A 19,142-nucleotide genomic window follows, 5' to 3' on the forward strand; every position below is an offset into this window, starting at 1 on the left:
GGGATGAATAGCTGAATTGTTCACCACCACCCCCCTGCATGCAGTTCGCCCAGAGTCATGCAGTGACCACGTGCTCTCGCAACTTTTCCCTCCCAGTATTACTTTTAGCCCGCCAATATTGTAACCTCCACACTGCTGCAATAGACCATGTTCCCTGAACCGGGTGTGTTAGTGAGAGAACACTGTACATATATATACTAGTGATGGGCTATTTGAGCGGACTCGTTCCATTGGAACGAGTCCGATGGTGGAACGAGTTGATTCAAATCCCTATTTTTAAAAAAAGTGATTCCGCCCCGCCCCAAAAAATTTAGGCAAATAAAAATGAAAATGAGGCAGCAGAAGGTTTGGAACGATTAAACATAAGAACAAATGTCACGCAATTTATTATATTATTATATCATTAAATGTTAGCTTTCCCAGTTAATAACAAAACTATATTTCTTTAACACACATTGAGTACTATCCCTAATTTCCAATTGCTCTGATAAATATAAAATTAACAACGTAATACAAATATTAACACAAAAATAGGCTAGTCAAATATAAATTAAAGCAATGCAGTTTTGTCATTATCTAGCTTGACCACTAGAAGACTGGAGTTAACTTACTTCAAGAGTATTCAAGGTAGAGAAACGGAAATGGGTAGGAAATTATTCCATAAAAATTCTAACCCTTCAAAATTATAATTACTCATAATATTTATTAACTAAGAATTGAATATCAAGCTTTTAAAATATTATCTTATTGTTTTACAAAAAGAAAAAGCTGTGTGCTTAATCTTAAACTTAGCGCTGGACACTCTTACTCTCATCTTCATTGGCGTAAGCTTGAACGTGTACATGTCAGCTAGACGGTCAAAGTAAAACTGGGCCAAAATTTAGTATTACCTAACTGGTTTACTTAGTGTAGTATCCCTCCCACTCTATCACCTATTTCACAAACATTCATCGATTGAAAATATTTTTTAGTTAAATATTCGTTTCATTGGAATACAAAAAACATTATAACGCTTTCTTAAGATGATTTGAATTTTTAAAATTTGTTTTTGTCCATTACTCTTATAAAATACGAAGAATTTCAAATAAAATATAATATACAAACACAGAATGATCTAGTGTGCAGGTGGAGTCAGTCGTAGTTACCATGACAACGGAACCGTTAAACGACTCCGGCCCAGCTCTAGCATTTTCATTGGTTAAATCCACTGGAGTTGGTGGAGTCGAATCCGGAGTGATTTAAATCCTTTTGAAACCGGACTCGTTCCATTTTTTCGTTCACTGAATCTAGCCAATAGAAATTGCTGGAGCTGGAACCGGAGTTGTTTAACGGTTCCATTGCTATGGTAACGAGGACTGACTCCACCTGCATACTAGATCATTGTGTTTGTATATTATATTTTATTTGAAATTCTTCGTATTATATAAGAGTAATGGACAAAAACAAATTTTAAAAATTAAAGTCATCTTAAGAAAGCGTTATAATGTTTTTTGTATTCAAATAAAACGAATATTTAACTAAAAATTATTTCCAATCGATGAATGTTTGTGAAATTGGTGATAGAGTGGGAGGGATACTACACTAAGTAAACCAATTAGGTAATACTAAATTTTGGCTCAGTGTTACTTTGACTGTCTCACGGTCATGTACACGGTTAAACTTACCCAATGAAGATAAGAATAAGAGTGTCCAGCGCTATGTTAAAGATTAAGCACACAGCTTTTTCTTTTCGTAAGATAATAAGATAATATTTTTAAAGCTTGATATACAAGTCCTAGTAAATAAATATTTCTTTATTTATGAGTAATTATCATTTTGCTTGAAGGGTTAGAATTTTTTTTATGGGAATAATTTCCTACCCATTTCCGTTTCTCTACCTTGGATCCTCTTGAAGCACGTTAACTCCAGTCTTCCAGTGGTCAAGCTAGATAATGACTAAACAGCATTGCTTTAATTTTTATAATTGACTAGTCTATTTTTATGTTAATTTTTGTGTTACGTTGTTAATTTTATATTTATCAGTGCAATTGGAAATTAGGGATAGTACTCAATGTGTGTTAAAGAAATATAGTTTTGTTATTAACTGGGAAAGCTAACATTTAATGATATTTTTTAATAAATTGCGTGACATTTTTACTAATGCATAGGGTAAGTACAGAGACCGGAATCGGTGAACGAGTTGTTGGAATCGATTCCAACCCTGGAACTGATTCAAATCCAACGAGTCCAAAGACGGACTCGTTCTGCCCATCACTAATATATACTATATATACATATATTCATTTCCAAACTTACAGTAGGAGGAGCTTAGAATACTATTTTTTAACTGCAGCACACAATCACCTTTCTCCATATATCCCCTGGATGGGTGCGCTACTGCATCCACTAAATCCCATTTCTTTCTCTCTTGCTTGTTATACCAGCTCCCATTAAAATAAAAAAAAATTAATAGTAACCAAAAATATTAGGACTTCAGGGTACATCAGCTATCCCAACCAAATATTCCCCATTTTTTTTTTTTTTTTTTTTGAACCAGGCTTGGAACGACATGACGTTATCAAATGAAATAATGCACATAGCTTTCCCTGATTTATTTTTTCCAACCCCCATATGTTGCTGATATTGTATTTCCCAATTTGTAAAGTCAGGAAAAAATAATTGCCCCGACGTTCACGGTTTTTTCTTTCAATTCAGTGGGATTCCCGGGAATCAATGTTGCCCAATTAGAAGCAAATAGAAACTTGCAATTTAAAGGAATGAGAGGAAAATAGATCTGAGAATGGGAATCGATTTCTCTATAAATGGTTTCATACATCAGTTCCGGTCTTTACCGGAATTAAATATACAATAATAAATGAAAACTTAGGCGAAGTTAACACAAGTGTTCAATAAGCAGCTGGAAGCCCTAGATGTGTGGCTTTGTGTGGGCGAAAGTTGGATGGTGTTAATTAGAAGCGAAATGTAGAAGAGAACCAATTAAACAATATTAATTACTAAATTAATCATCGTAAGAATCATTTGACATCTAGTTTGTGAATGACGAGATTAATGAAACCTAAGTTCTTACAGCTCTTAGAATAGATTTGATTGGGGTTGACCAGCCTTGGCAACCTGAAGCGTCTATTACGAGAATTCTGAGAATGATTATTCTCTCCAGTTCTGTCCCTGTTTAATTAGACTCGAAAATTTTGGTGAGGGTGCTCCAAGGTGAAGAAGATTTGAATGCATGGATTTTCCTTCTCCCAAGAGCCGAACCCTGTGCTTTATCAGATCTTCGTACTGACACTGTACCATTCTCTGAAGACCACAAGACATTGAGCAGCAATTAACCAAATTCTTGATTGAAGAAAGATGAACTAGTTGGATATGGTGTTATAGTGTGGACGGAAGCTACCAACTGAACAGTAGAGTACTTGGAGGAGAAGCTGGTTTCCATGGTGACTAACTGCCCAGAAAGTCTCTTACTAGAACGCTAAGGATATGAATCCTTTGTTGGCCTTCTAGCGTTTTAAACACTCCTTAATTCTTCTTGATCTGCTCTAGTGACGGCTCCAGGTGCTCTCTTGCCCTCTGTGCTTATCGCCACGGCCCCCCATCAAGATTAAACTATACTGCGGTCATATAAAACGTTAATTATACACCTCTGGACGATAGGGTGTAGGCAGCGTCATCCAGTTTTACAACTAATTTTGGCCTTCTATGCTATGGTTGGCATCTTAAGCCAGAAGTTACGACAAAGTTTCCGTCTTGCAGATGTAGATTTCTCCATCTTGTGGATTTGATACGGTCCACTGCGAAGTAAAAAAGAAAATGTTCCTCCAAATCTGTGTTTGGTTGTAAACTGAAATTTGTCTTCTTTTAATTTGTTAGTGGGATTTTGTGATGATGAGTTGGCCAAACCCACGGTGTTCAACATATTAAACCTTCTTGATTGAAGAGGATGATAGTGGTTGCTTCTGAAGTCTTCTCCGATCTTAAAAACTGGTAAAAACATGCTCATGATTTCCTGTTTTCTTCTGTCCGTCTTTCTTCTTTCTTAGTGCTTACTTCATCTTCCTGAAGATGTAGAGGTTCTTTATTCTTTCATTTCCTACGCCTTATCTTCTTCAAAGCTCTGCCACAGATCTGTTATTTGTTACACGTTCTTGGCGTTTGCGTTCATAAGCGTATAATTGAGGAGGCGGAAACTTGGGTCCCCCAGGAGGCCAGTTTAACTTAGCAACTGGAATTCCACAATCGTTAGTTCCATTCAGCTAACTGGGTTTTAAATTCTGGTAAGATATACATACTCTTCTTCACTTTCTTGGCAGTACAGCCGAAGAAGGGCCACTAGCCTCCTCAGTTTTTTTTCAGTACGTATTAAAGTTTTGCAGGGTATGGTTGTCGGCGGTACGCCGAGGAGGACCCTTGGATGTAAAGGGTCTAAACCCTTTTCCGAAGCTATCTCCAATGGAAGGTTCACCCTTGGGGGCGTAGTGTATGTGCCTTGGTGTGCTTGTTTACGTTAATGTAGCGTTAAGTATATTGCGTCGCTATCGTATGGTGAAAGTGAATGGAGTATTGGGCTAGGAACCCGTGGAATTGCAGTACCTAGCTGCATGCAACAGCGAATCTTCTGCGGGAAGAACTCTTCCGTTGTCCATATATTACATTACAAAAACTAGTTATATATTTGTTTGAATTAGAGTTTTGGAATTTTTTTTTATGGATAACGGTAGGCATCACTCTGAAGTGTCATTTTAGTGTAATGTACGGTTCTACAAGCTTTGAATTGAAAGTAACAATTAAGTATGTTTTAAATTTTTGAAGGAATGAATAAGTTAGATACTGGAAAGTTGTGAATTTAAGCCCTATGAGGGATTGCACCAGTTTATTTTTCAAATTCAGGGGCTCCCCCCAGATATATGTATTTTTGTTTAAAACTCAATTTCGATAATTTGACACTTTCAAATTTCTAGAATGAGGTTAAAAAAAGTAAAGAAACAAAGAAAGTAAACTTTTAGATTCACATATAAAGTTTAACATCCCTTACTATATGAGCTAGGTTCACCAGATAGGGTCAAAACCTGCACAGATAATAGGGCGGCTAGATCTAAAAATACTCCCCTAGAACGCAGGATATGGTGTTTAGGGCATCCCTTCTTAACCATTTTTTTTTTTTTTTTTTTTGTTCCACGTTCTCTAGTTCACTCCTTAATCGTCTCCTTGTGTGTACCTGAACTGGCCGCAGCCATCCAGCCTTTTCACTTACCTATTGGTGAGATGAGTTTAGTGAAATCTAGTTTTTAAATCTTAAACTAACCCGAGTAGGGTCTTTGAATTCTCAGTCATAGAATTTCAGTTCTTTTCATGTCTTTAGCAGCCATAGTTAAGTGGGAGTCCTTATTTAGATCCCATTAAATGCCTAATCTAACCATCTAAAGAGATAGGAACGTGCAACAAAATTTACAGGAATTTACATCTCCGTCCGCATGCCCATCCTTCTTATTAAGACTTCTAAAACCTGGCCAATGGTCAGTATCGCCGATATTTCACATACATCCAGTGACGTAGGCACCAAATTGAGTAAATTGATGTAAATAAAAATGCTTTATGATGTCTGAAATGAGGTGGTGTCATGGACAATCTGTATGGCTAAATAAAAAATGATGGTTACTCACAACAAGAGATAGGGAACTAATTACTATTTGGGGGCCATTCTAAAGATATCCCAGTTTCTGACAGAACAGAGGACGAATGCCATATACACCGTCAGAGATTTCCTGAGTTGTTCCAGTTTTGTGAAAGTTGTAAGTCAGGTGAGATAGGGGGGCAAACTCATTTCAGATCATCTCTTTGAAGTTATTGGGACTGCTTCTCTCCACGCCTCATGGCACAAAGGAGATAGAGAAAGAAGAAGAAGTCATATCTAGTTGAAGCCAACCAGACGATTGGCCTGCCACTTCATTACTTCTGCTCTTCTTATACCGAAATACCGCCCTCATGTCTAGACCGCTGCTCACTACTATTTACTTTCCAAACAATGCTAGTTTTTCCTTTAGTTGGAGTAATGAATTTAGTTTTGTTAGAATCAGCATCATTTTCTCTCAGAGCCTCCATATTAGGAATATCGGTACCTAGTAGACATTTTGTGGTCCCCAGAGATTGAGAATATAGTGTTTATACAAAATGGTCTGCACAACCAGAACGTACTGATACTAAATTTGCTAGTAATGATGCGATTGGTCTCCAAAGAAGCTTTAGGTTAAAATTTACCAATCAGAAAGCTCACATTTCTGAACCAAATTTTCAATTTTTATGGAACCAAGGAAAGAGATTTAATTTTATTGGGGCATGAGGTGGCCCTGTCCCCCCCCCAAAACAAGCTGTAGCCTCAAAGCCTCTCTACTCTTCGTGATGCTGGATTTTGCCCACAGATAAGCCTAATTATGATGACCACTTATCAGTGGAACCATTTCCTATAAGTTTTTCTTGAGCAGCAAAGGCTAATGGAGTATTCTTGGATGAAGCGCAAGCTGGTCCAAAGTGGAAAAGCTCCCAGGTGTCTGTGTAAGAAGAGCAGGCATCACCTTGGACTAGCCACCAGATCTTTGCAGTTAGGCCGATTATAAATGCCACACCCAATTCAGGTTGCATTTCTCTAAAGTGCGCTTATAAGAATTACCCAAGTAAAAATTTTAGATCTGCATGTGTCCGACTAGTAACCAAGTTTAAATTAAATCGTTTTGGCCATTTGTTCCTGCAATAGTTAAAAACTCGATTCAATCAATTGGCACTTCCGGGAGGCCGAATGTAATAGCTTTTTGTAGGATCCGGTGGTAACATTTCTACCAAATATTCGAACTTCCCGCGATTTATTATCTGAACCTCCCCTCTCAAACACCGGACAATTTTTTTTTGTCTTTTTTGCGTATTCAGAAAGTGCACTTTCCGATGATTCTGAAGTCCAGGACCCTGCACGACCACGCAACTTCCCTCTAGCAGTAACATGAAAGCAATTATTCAAGTAGCTCCTTCCGGAGCTCCTTCTACATAATAAAACTTTATTGCCCGCGTATTTACGAGTATATAGAAATACGATATGTATTAAACAAGAGAAGATGATGCGATAAATTTGTAAAGTATGTACGTTTTTAAGAAATCCATGACCATCTCAATATACCTCCAGTTGTACCAATTGCTTGATATTAGGGCATCCACCCCCCCTTCTTATGAATTAAATATTCCCTTCTCTGACGTTAATGAACTTTCCAAAACGAACCGTACTTGGAAGCTGAATGGCCTAATTTAATGGCGGTGTCAAGATAAATCTGTTTTTTTTTTTCTGCCGGCGCATCGACGTCTATGGCCATTAGCGCCCTAAATCTGTATGTTATCGCATTTTTAATTTTATTAAACTTTTTTTTTTTTTGGTTTGTCATGCTTGAAAAGCATAATTATTCTGTAATAAAATATCATGTTCATCTGGCAGGTTCCAAATCAGGAACGATCCAGAAGTAAGCCTGGAGAAGTTTGGTATTTCTAGAGGATTTTATTAGCTTTTCTAGTTGACAATCAATTCCAGGAAAAGACAGAACCTGGCGAATAACTTCCTGTAGTTGAAGACTTGTATTCCCATAATCTGCGAATCCATCTCCTTATAGTCTAGTCCTTTTTATTATGGGTCTTTCTTGCCGCCTATCCTACTCAATTTTTACAAGATATGTCGTAATCTATTCACTTAATGCTTAGTGATGAGGAGCTCAAATATGATTCGCAAGTCGCTTGAGGCTTTCCCCAATGGCGCCTTAGTAACTAATAACAAGTAGCAAATTGAATACTCTTTCTTTGCACAAAGTAAAGGATAGATCTTTTTTAAAAAGCGAGGATGTCAATTATCGCAGAAAATGTGGTTTCCAAAAAGTCTTAGTTAAAAGCAAAAAATAATTAGTATTTAGAAAAGAAAACCTGATTAACCACTTCATTTGTTGTGGGTTTTATGAATACGAGGTCTGAAACAAAGACGAAGAACTTGATAAGTCCTTGGAAACGGACTTGAGCAGACGGAACACTGGAGTTCTGTAAGAATTCTGTAAAACTTCTTAGAAGTAGGTAGTCTGCAATCCTATGGCCACCTTAATGAGAATAAAGGGAAATTGGAAAAAAGATACGTTTTGAGGAGGTTGTGTGTTTTAAGCGCCGGCATTTTCCACATTTTCAAATTGATCTTTTGTGAAAATTGTTTTGGACTTAGATAATTGATTTTGGAGAGCAGATTGTGGAAGGAGATGATCTGCGTGGATACATTTTTGTTTTTAAGCTGGGGTGTGTGGAATGTATGCAGCGCCGGCTAGGGCTAGGGGTTGTTGGTCTTTGCTGTTGTTGGTGACGGGGAAGCTGTAGCTCTACACTACGTTGCACACAACGTGTGAGAACGATTGGAAAGATAGTTGGCTGCAGTTAAGCTCTACTCCCAATGGTAAATATAGGGTGGCTGGCCATACAGTTGGTGGGCGTGGTCTGTTACCCTGACAACGTTGCTCCTAGCGTCAGTCTGGCCACCACACCAACTTATAAAATTCCCTGCACAGTGGAACGCGGCATGGCCATGTTTGTTTGAGACCACGTGGTCCGCTTGCCGCCCTTGTAGCCAAGCAGTTAGCGTGAGTTCTCTAAACGCCGGTTTTTGCCCCCACTCCGCTGGCGGCCCCCCTTATCTTAATAATTCCAACCTTACTTTGTCCCACTCTAATTCACAGAAACACTACGCTGCGCTCTCTTTCTTCCGGTCTTCAATTTGCTTCCCCCACTCCCTTAACCCTATCCGGTTCCTCCGTCTTCACCCTTGGGCCTCCCCCCTCATGCACCACTTCATTTTCTTTTTAGTTCACACTCCACAATACTTCTTATTTTCATTCTTCTACTATAAACAATCTTGAGGAACTTTTATTTCATTTTTAGAAAAACAGGAAAATTCGGAGAATTTTATTTTTATATTTGATCTTAAAACTAAGCAATGAGTCGAATACGAAAACACTTTTTCCTTTCTCTTACTGCTAGTTAGTAGAAGTAAAGTGATCGTGGCATACTTACTACATTGAGTTGTCATCGATAATCACTCGTATTTAAGTTCCTTGAAACCGAAAAGAGCTTTTGGAAAGTGATCTTAGTGTGTTCCTGGCAGATGTAGAGAGACACCTCTCCTGACAAAGGGAGAGTGCACAATCAAGCGATATAGAAAGCATTGCAATAAATTGCAATTTGTGGAAAATCAGTTGACCAGAGGAGAGATTTCTGATTTGTTTTTTACTATTTTTTGAAAATGGCCGCTCTGTTATTTGTTAAATTTTAAACGCTATCTGTTCATTTAATAAACGATCACTTTTTTTTTTTACCAATTTTTTAGATTAACTTATTTACGCGTAGAGGCAATAGATTTTTTAAATAATTTTATTTTAGATGCGTCAGCATCTGAGATTATTGGCGCCCGGAGATTTATCTTGAAATCGCAGATTTAGTCGTAACGTATAAAGTACATAATTTATTTTTGATAAATTTCATTTATAAATAATATTATTATATTAGCTTCTTCATACCTTCTATATTATGAACAATTTTATGCATCCATTTTGAAAACACTTCAACTTCATCGACGCCCCTCCTCCCTTAGTCAAGTCATTATCTTTCAACATTTCAAATGACGTCATAAATAGATAGTATTACTGGTAAATATTCTATCCTCTATCTTTCATAAAATATTGTTTAATAAAAAATTAACTTTACTAACTGTTCTGAAAACATATTTTCATTCCACGTGGCTGACAATAGATCTGTTTGAACGCTGTCTACGTGTCCTTACAGTTTGCTTACAACTGAATTAGTTTTTTTACTACGTACTTTGGTTATCAGATCAAATTATTTTCAACTTACTGTGGTGCAGAAGATGAAAAAATTTAGTTATTCCTTTATTTGGAGTATTTCCAAAAAGGCTAACCGGAAAAGGCTTACTCTAGCGCTCCACGATGTAGGCTTTACTCTTTAAAAAAATTAATAAATAAATAAAATAATGACAGTTGTCTAGTTTTCTGCGTAAAAATCGTAAATAAAGTATGGGAACTTCGAAAGAATTTGAAGTAAAAGGAAACATGAGGTTCTGGTCAGACCGTTCTAGGAGTTCTTAAGACGAGTGGAGGCAGTGCACTGAAAAAAAAGCTAAGGCCCTTAATTACAATATATATGTACATATAATTAAGTAATTTAATAGTTACTGTTAGTAGGTCATTTAGTAGTGTAGAGAATTGATGAAGTGACACTTTAGTAAGGAGTCTAAAGTCTCAATTAATAGGTGCAGTATTGTGCATTTATGCAATTCATGAATTATCGTCTTTCAATTTAAGATTTACTGTAAACTGTTTTTCCTAAATTATCAGAGATTGGTAGAATCAATGAAAGCCAAATGGGATAGCGTGCGTATTGTTGATTTTACGTTATGGTAACTACCCAATATTTCTACTTCATTTTATAATATTAGGCAGAATTTTCACACTAAGTGCACCGAGAAATCGTAAAGATATTTTGGGGCGGTTTCCCCTAGACTGTTGTTTACACATCGGGGCTCCATAATCTACTAATTTTTTAAAGGCTATGCTCTCTGCCTATCTCTCCCACAATCGAATGAGAGCTATTAATCTTCTAGCTGTTATTCCTGAAGGTTTCAGAAGAATTGAGGACAGTGAACTGAGGCAAGATCTTGCTTATCCGCTAAAAGGGCTAACAAAGATCCATTGATTGAACTCTTCTAGAGTTGTGTGTCCGACCCTTGTGTACAAAGATATTTAGTTGATGACTTTGTTAGTTTGTCTGGAGTGTCACAAGCCTGGAACTCTGCTAACTTATGCTTATAAGATCTTAGTTGTCCATTAATCAAGATTCATGCTGGATATTGATTAAAAGGGTTCCTCGTTTTTGGAGCAAATTCAAATTTCCAGTATGTCTTAAGATGTCTATCATGTCGAAGTTTTCAACAAGCTCATATTGGTCTTACAAGAAGCAGATGTACAACTTGTCTTGGACAATGCGCGCCAACTTAGAACGGAAACGACGAACAGTTACTATTCGGACGAAAAGCTAAAGTCGGTGCTTTCTTTGAATTTTTTACTTTTTTGAAAGAAATTTTACATTAACATAGACGTTGTGTTTTTCTCGTTTTTCATATTCAAACAACCTTAAAATTGTATTTATATTTTGAAAAATTTTCTTTTAACTCTTGAAATTAACTAAGTTAGAGACGATTAACAGAAGTTACGAGTCTAGAACTACAAGAATGTTTCTAGAAACGATTAAAATCGCGCATTTAGCTGTATTTACTGAAGATTTCTTAGTTTTGTTATTTTGACCAACGGGATAAAAGCTGTATGATGTGGCACTTGAGTGAATTTGAATCGTCTTTATTACTGAATTAGTTATTTTGAAATCATAAATGAATATTAATGGAGATAATTAGGTGTGTAATATGGAGGGTAGATCTCTCCTTAGACTAGATAGATATTTACGAGTACTTCAATTAATATATGTAAACTATAATATAATTTATTCCAAGAAGTGGTATTTCGTAATTATTTTCACAATATTATAGTAAAAGTTACTTGCAATAAGTTTAGACAATGAATGTAAGCCAATTAGTCTATGTTCAGTACTTGCGCACTAAGTACCACTGTCCCACAAACGCAGATAACTATTACGCAGTGACGTGAAGAGAGGTGACATGACGTCACAATTGCAGCATCCATCACCTTGTGCACTTCATGTCGTATTTCCTCGTATTAAATTCTTCTCTTTTTTTTTTTTCCTTTAAATTATAATCAATTTTTACAGTAAAAATGAAATATACTTTTGATTGAATTTCTGTTTGATTTATTTGAGATATCTGGTTAGATTAGATGGCCTTTAAGGATGTACTTTCCTTAAGCAAATAATCGATTATCTTATCTCTTCTTAGATAATTTGTACAAACATGGAAAACAAAAAGAAATGAAAAATGACTAAACTATGATTGCAGTTTTATGGAAGTGGGGGAAGGAAAAATCTATTTAGTTTGTGATGGAAAACTGGTGGTGAATTTTCTTTAGTAAAGTTACTCATAGGAATATTGGTTGGCTATTATTTCCTTATTTAAACAAACCGGATTTTTCTCAACTCATAGTGATTTCCATTGTCGTGACTTTTCAATCATTAACATTTTCCGTCTATATCGGTTTTTTTTCTCTGCAGAAATGAATCCTTTTTCTTCACCGCTGCATTTCGGGTATTCCGTTCAAAATAACTCCAACAGCTTAGCTTCATTTTCCCAGCTTTATTCTTCATGTCGCATCCTAACAAACAGGAGCATCTTCAACTTTCACTTTCTAAGAAATCGGAGGAGATCGTTCTTGGACAGATAGATCCAACTGCAGATCTTAAGAGATTTTGGCCTACCTTAGCTGGAACTGGCAGGCAGAGAGCTACATATTCAAGAATCTGTAGTCTCTTTATTATCTCAGATCACTTCCCATCTTTCTTTCAGGAATCTTGACGATTATTCCAGCCTTTGTCTAACTAATTGTGTCTAGTACAGTCTCCCCAACATTCAGCCTTCTTGAATCCCTTTCCTAGCCTATCCTGAGCCTTGTACTAACAGACGCACATTACTTCTAAGAAGTCACACCCCCCCACAAATCTCTGAAATTAAACTCCAAACAGAACACAGGCTTTTAAGATAGAAATTTAATTTCCAATGAACAAATCGATTTTATTGAAATCACTTTTATCGATTCTTACCCTTTTTAAAGTCCTTGAAACAGAAATGATTGTAATAATTGCTTTAAAAAGAAATGTTATTCTATAAATAGGATTGTATTTAAAAGTTAAGATGCGTTTCTTGGCTGTATATCGCTGTCTACTTTCTGCTCTTATCTTCTTTATCTATTTGACTAGTTAATAATTATTCTTCCTTCTTTATCTAGGATCTTGTTCTACAGTTCCTTCTTTTCCTTCATGTTTTTTATTATTAACTTTTCTATGAAGAAAACCTTTTTGTGTGAACCCCCAGAAACGTGTTTGGTTCTCTCTCACAATTCTCAAGATCCCAAACTTTACGAATATATTTTAATTAACGCCTCAAAATTCGTCCAAAACGAATTTTCACAAAATCAAAAAACTTAAAATAAAAATGTTTGATCTCAGTTGGAAATTTAAAGAGAATTGTAATTATTGCTGAGTTATGTTCGCAAAAATCTCAGGAAAATGGAAAATCCATTAGCACTTATGGTTCTTTAATTTTCTACGAATTCATACGGAATTTTAGCCTTAATATTTAAAGCGGCCTTTATGATGATAAACGCGTAGAACCGCACATTATACTGCACAGCTATTTAATAGGGTAAAATACCTATTCCCCTGTCTCTCTAGTTATAGCCTATAACTATTGTAATTAGGGTATACAAACCTTTGGAGCCTTTTTCTTTAAAAAAAAAATCCCAATTAAAGGGATTTTTAGGGATTAGAGATCTTTCATCGAACTCTGGATTTAGCATCATATTTAATCCTCCTTTATAGCATGTAGGGCGTAGAACAGTGTATTATACTCAATTAGTTCTTTAGAGGTATGTCTTAACTAGCCACCTGTCATAGTAGTGCCCTCCTTGGAAAAATTGAGTTCAATATCTGAATAATCCATTTTGAAAAAAAAAAATAAAAAAAAATAAAGAAAATTATTCTTTAAAATGAAATGAAAATGGAAAAATCTCCAAAAAGTGGGAAAGCTAGTGTGTAAAGTGGTACTTTATTGAGATAGTTTCGAGTCAGGTCCCCCCCCCCCTGGAGAGGTCCAATCTAATTGTAAAGATTCAGCTCCCGTTGATTTCGAACTTTTTGAGAGAGAGAGAGAGAGACACTCAAAACGGATTTTTCCTGCAAAAACGGGAAATCTAAAATTGGGCACTTATCATGGTCACCCAGTAAGAGATGGAGAAAAGTGTAATCTTCCGGTAGTTGTAGGCTAGTCTCTGGTTTTTGTTTTTAAATTTCTTAAGTACGAATATACTCATACTTGACCCAAAAGATTAGAAACTTAGACGCTATCGGCGACTTAAAAGACTTAGGCGGTAGATCTATACTATCTCGAGATATCACAAGACTAATTTAGACTTCCGCTTTGAAAAAAATCATCTGGATGTATGGAATAGAGCTGTGGTTTTTTTTTTTTCAACCAAACAAACCAAAGAATTCAATCACTATAATCTAAAATACTTCGATCCAAAGCAAATGCTCTTCTATAGATCTCTAAACGGGGACTGGACGGACAGCAGACCTTAACATTCCAAGTCATACAAAACGCTAAAAAAAAATGATACAGAAAACTCCACTTCAACCTACAAATCCTCTAGCTCAAAATCTTTCTTCTAGAACTCTTTCTGACAACCCAAAAAAAGACTTCTTCAAAGATAGTGGGCCTCGTGGATCTTCTCTCTAGTGAACATGGTTCGACTAAAATCTTTTGATTTTTTTTTTTTTTTGTATCAATGACCATCATCTACAGATAGTGTAGTTCGACTTTCGACTTCACTTCCGGTACGATATCGCACTACACTTGCGAGAAAGAAGAAAAGTTTCCAATTGATTTTGGGGTGTTACTATTGGGGTAACTTCTCCATTAGCTTACTTCCTCCAATTCACTGTTATCATTGCTACTTTATAGCGCCCAGTGCACCGACTGTTGCACAAATAAATGAGAAAAAAAAGAAGTGCAAGTAAAATGCGTTAAGCGCATAGCGTTGTGAATGAACAGGATGTCTCGAAAACCAAACTCTCTCTCTAAGTTAATATTTCCTGTAGTCACTGCTATCACACCAAACTGTTGTCGCTTAAGGCTGAAATCCTAATAATGGCGTCAACTTTATTAAATGGAGTTATCAGTTGTTTTTCTCCCTCCTCCCCCTCTTTACTATTTTATCAAAAATGGCGTCAACGATTTTCTTTTTTAATTCTCATTTTAATTGGTCCAGCATTTCTTTTTTTCGGGAAAGTTGTTTTTCCGGGATGAGATGAATGTTTTGTAGATTTTCAATTACAAATTGTGGGTGGGCTGAAGAAAATAGAACTCTCTGACGTACCACTTATTTGTTCAGGTCCATCCTATAACCCTACTACTTTATTAAAACTGCCCGTTAGGAGACTGTTTTTTAAGGGGATTTGCTAGGATTAACCCTAAATTTAGGATTAGCTAGCCCTTTAAAAATGTTCCTATTTGAGAAGTTGTTTACTCTCAGTTCCAGACTAGTTTCTATTAAAAGGAGCAGTACGACATCAGATGCTGATTGATTATATCGTTCGCTGTAATCATTAAATGACTCATTGAAGCTCATGAATATGAACGGAGTCGAGACTAACTTTCTGCTCCTTCTCATCCAAAGTTCCAAATTTAATAAACAGGAACAAAAAAAAAATCCTATACCGGAAATTGTTCGCAGCAATTACAGTATTTTTGTAAAAATAAGGGTTTCCGTGGGTACAGACACCGAACACTTGGGAAAAGCAATCGTTTTTCATGGATACGGGGTTCAATTTAGCCTGGACTTTAAGTAAACCAGCTACATGTTGTTCAGCTTTTAGATTTACCATACTTATTTTATCCTAGATCTTGATTATGACGTAGTAAGTGGGACCATTTCTTCTCGGTTCATCTTAAAAAAAGGATGATGTCTAAATTTTAGCACAATACACGGAAGAAGTTTTGGTGACGGATAAAAAACTTTTGCGATTAAATAATGTAATAAACCTTCATTTACCAAGATTTTGTTCTATTTAGTAATTTTAAGGAACTAATCTGGTTAACAGCATCACATTATAATATTTTTTTTAGAACGAATCTTCACGTTACGTTTAGGTCAGTTGGGAAATACAACGAGCACGATGAATAACTCCTTATCCTGGACACATCTTTGACTCACATAGACTTTGTATTAAAAGCAGTTACGGAAGCACATCAACCTGAAGCAGAATTGGGAAGCAATGGTTCTTCCGCTGGGGTCCCAACATTTTGGTAATCGTAATTTCTGGCTAAGCGATATTAGTTAATTATCCCACTCGATTAAAAACTTACAGGTTCTTTCTCAAATTCTAACCCGAATGTAAATTAGATTACTGGAGATACTTGTGGGTTAGTCTCTACTGGGTTCAGCTTAATCATAGGACAAAGTCTAGTTCACTGCTCCCGATAACTTTATTTGCACCTGAATATTCAGCAGTATATGTTGTTAGACTATTTTAATATTTCATACAGTAAATATTTACTACCCAAAGTGGAAAATTAGTTTAGATTTTATTGTTGAAAGTCCAATAAAACTGTTGATTGAACTTATTGCTCGGTTAACTCAAGGTTTCTTGAATGAATGACGTAAAAGTTAATTGTTCATTGTTAAATACCAAAATTCATCGGTGAGTACCTAAACATTCAGCACAGGAAGACACAGGAAACTGTGATGTTAACAACGTGAAAAATGTTGTTAATTGTTCATAAGCGTAACTCCTGAAGATGACCTCAGGACGGAAGTTTGGCAGTGAAATAAATAAATCATTATGACCGAAATGGGCAATAATCTATCAACTTTTTTTGGATGATGTAAGTTTATGTTCATAAGGATGATGAGGTTACAGAATACTTCGTGAAAATTGAAACTTTAGGTAACTTAAGAGGATTTAGGAATGAAGAGCGGGAATTGGTAGAAAGGCGGGCTTAAAAACAGGAAATAGAGGTTCAGTTTATTTTTATTACTTATTTCGGCGGGCTCTGTTCAGTATTTGTTGACAGCACTGCTGAATCTTTAATTGTTTTTGTGTCACCTATTCATTTGTAGGGTATTTTTAATTACGGAATTTCACTCTAGGTTTTTTTATTTTGGACTTCCTGTAAGTCCTGTGACAAGAGCAGCAACTTGAATCCACCTTGCTAAGTTCATTGTTTCATGCGATTCATGAAAATCCTTCTTTAAATATTTCATTGGAAAAAATCTTAGAATCTTAGACAGTATCTTCTTCTATATAATGGGTGGAACTTGTTATATTTTATAACATTTCATTTTATATAAATATGACAAAGTAACAGGCATATCCTGTTTTTTTTAAGACGAGCTTGGTTCCGGTTTGACCAAAAAAATAAAATTCCATTCGTGCCGCCAGGTGGTCAGGCGCGCGAAGTTTCTGTTGTTGAGAACCAACATACACTGGACTGTTCTGTCTCTCTCTCTAGCCGGGCTATGTGTATACCAACTAACCCAGGTAGCCTTGCAACAAACAACATGCTACAGCAAAAAAAAAAAAAAAAGAAAAAAGAAAGAATCTAGAAGGAACTAGGTCTTAATTCTTGGAAGAGTAAAGAAACACGCGGCTGTTACTTGAGTAGATACGAGTCTGGATGGGGTTATTTGTATGAGTGTGTAAAAGTTTGTGGATAAAGTGGTTGTGTGGTTTGGACGCGCGGGAGTTACCTCAGCCCCACCAAGAGAGCGAAGAAAGAGCTGTTGTGTGGAATACCGGCGGTGATTTTCGAACTACAGGCGGGAGATCTGCGGCCCTACTGACTCTCTTGATGGTGTTATGTTGGCAAGCCTGTACTCTCTCTTCCACTCTCTCTGTGTGCATGTGTGTGTTTATGTGAGAATCAGCCCCCACCAACTCACTCTTGTGCAGCAGCGACGCCAAGTGGTGGTGGTGGTGGTGGTGGTGGTGGTAGACGAGACGGATACCTTCTCACAACTCTCCTACAAAAGCTTGCCTCCCCTCCATTCCGGGCCACCCCTCTCACTCTATCTCTTATAACACTCTTTTCTCCCTCTCCAAGCCCTGTCGGTGGTAGTGGTGGTAGGTTTACCAGTGTGTGTGTATGTAACAGAGTGGGGGTTAAAGTACGCGCCTTGTGTGAGACTAGCCAGTTCTCAGTCCATCTACAAGCTATGTGAAGGCAAGAAGGCTGTTAGTGTTCTAATTTTTCTCAGTACGTGCTCTCAGTTTTCACACCAGTAATCACCCCCGGAAATCAACTTCCACCCACAGGATACTCCCACTAAACATATTACACAGTTTTTCATTTTTTTTGTTTCAATTTTTTTTATTTAAAAATAACAACATTGCTATTTTTAACACCACGCACATTTTTCCATTATTTAACACTTAACCTGGTTGAAGTCGGTTAATCTAGTGCGAGTGTTATTATCGCTAGTGGCACAACCACTTCTAAGAAAAGTAACATCTCCTCTAAAGCCAAACCACACAGACAACGTTACAACACAGTCCGGACCAGTTAATTTGGTTAGTATTGGCTAAGCAATAACAATCCATTGACGTGGCGATTGAACATTCTTGAATAACCGAGAAGATTCAAATAATATCTTAAAACCACAACCAGGATCTCATTACCATCATCAGCTTCAAAATAATCATCATCCCACGTTACCTTTCCCCCTCCACAAATAGGACTAATTGTTCAAAATTTTCTTTCTATCAACAGTATCGCGATTGTCGCGGCATTTTTATCCCCTACCGCTTAAATATTTGTTTAATGAATATTTTTTTAAGAACTTTTATATTTTCTTACAAAGTTTTTTAGCGTTACCAAAAATAAAAGGAGATTATTTTTTTCTTAAATAACGTGTTATTAAAAAAGAGATAGAGCTATTACGTTTAGCGTGGCAGAGACTGTGTGTTCGTGTGAGAGAGAGACACAAGGACAATATTAGTGTAAAGGAAAAGTGGGGGAAAGGAAACTTTTGATTTTCTTTTATTTTGTTGTATTAAAAAGAAATATTGTTTTATTATAATTATTATATAAAGGTGGCTGTGTTAATAGTTATTTAAGCGAGGATATTTTGTATTGTTTTGTTTCGACTTTATCTGATTCTATTATTAATATAAATAAGCATTATTTACTTTTCTATTTTTGAACAATTATTAAAATAAAAGAAGACTAACTTTATAACGATAAGATAATATAAAAACTGATAAAAAACAAAACCCAAAAAAAAATATTTTAAAGAACTTTAAACCGCGAGTGTATGCGACCATCTGCAATGGAAACAGAATCATCACCTACCCCGGAAGAGTACAATGGATATGGATCTTCTGCCAGGTAA

The 19,142-nt window shown here is 36.3% G+C and overlaps 1 protein-coding gene across 6 annotated transcripts in view; it reads left to right on the forward strand.

Annotated features, from left to right (window-relative positions):
* Nucleotides 1-19,142, forward strand: part of Imp (IGF-II mRNA-binding protein) — a 129,883-nt gene that overhangs the window by 58,588 nt on the left and 52,153 nt on the right. The window contains exon 1 of one of the 6 annotated variants that reach the window (XM_074120712.1): nt 17,266-19,138. The exons of the other annotated variants lie outside the window; for them this stretch is intronic. Coding sequence (XP_073976813.1) covers nt 19,065-19,138 — 74 coding nt within the window. The 5' untranslated portion in view covers nt 17,266-19,064. Of the gene's footprint in view, nt 1-17,265; nt 19,139-19,142 lie in introns of those variants that run through there. 6 annotated transcript variants of the gene reach the window in all.

The sequence above is a fragment of the Rhodnius prolixus genome, unplaced genomic scaffold (assembly GCF_049639745.1).
Source record: "Rhodnius prolixus isolate KJV_2025 unplaced genomic scaffold, Rpr scaffold_2, whole genome shotgun sequence".
Taxonomy (NCBI): Eukaryota; Metazoa; Arthropoda; class Insecta; order Hemiptera; family Reduviidae; genus Rhodnius; species Rhodnius prolixus.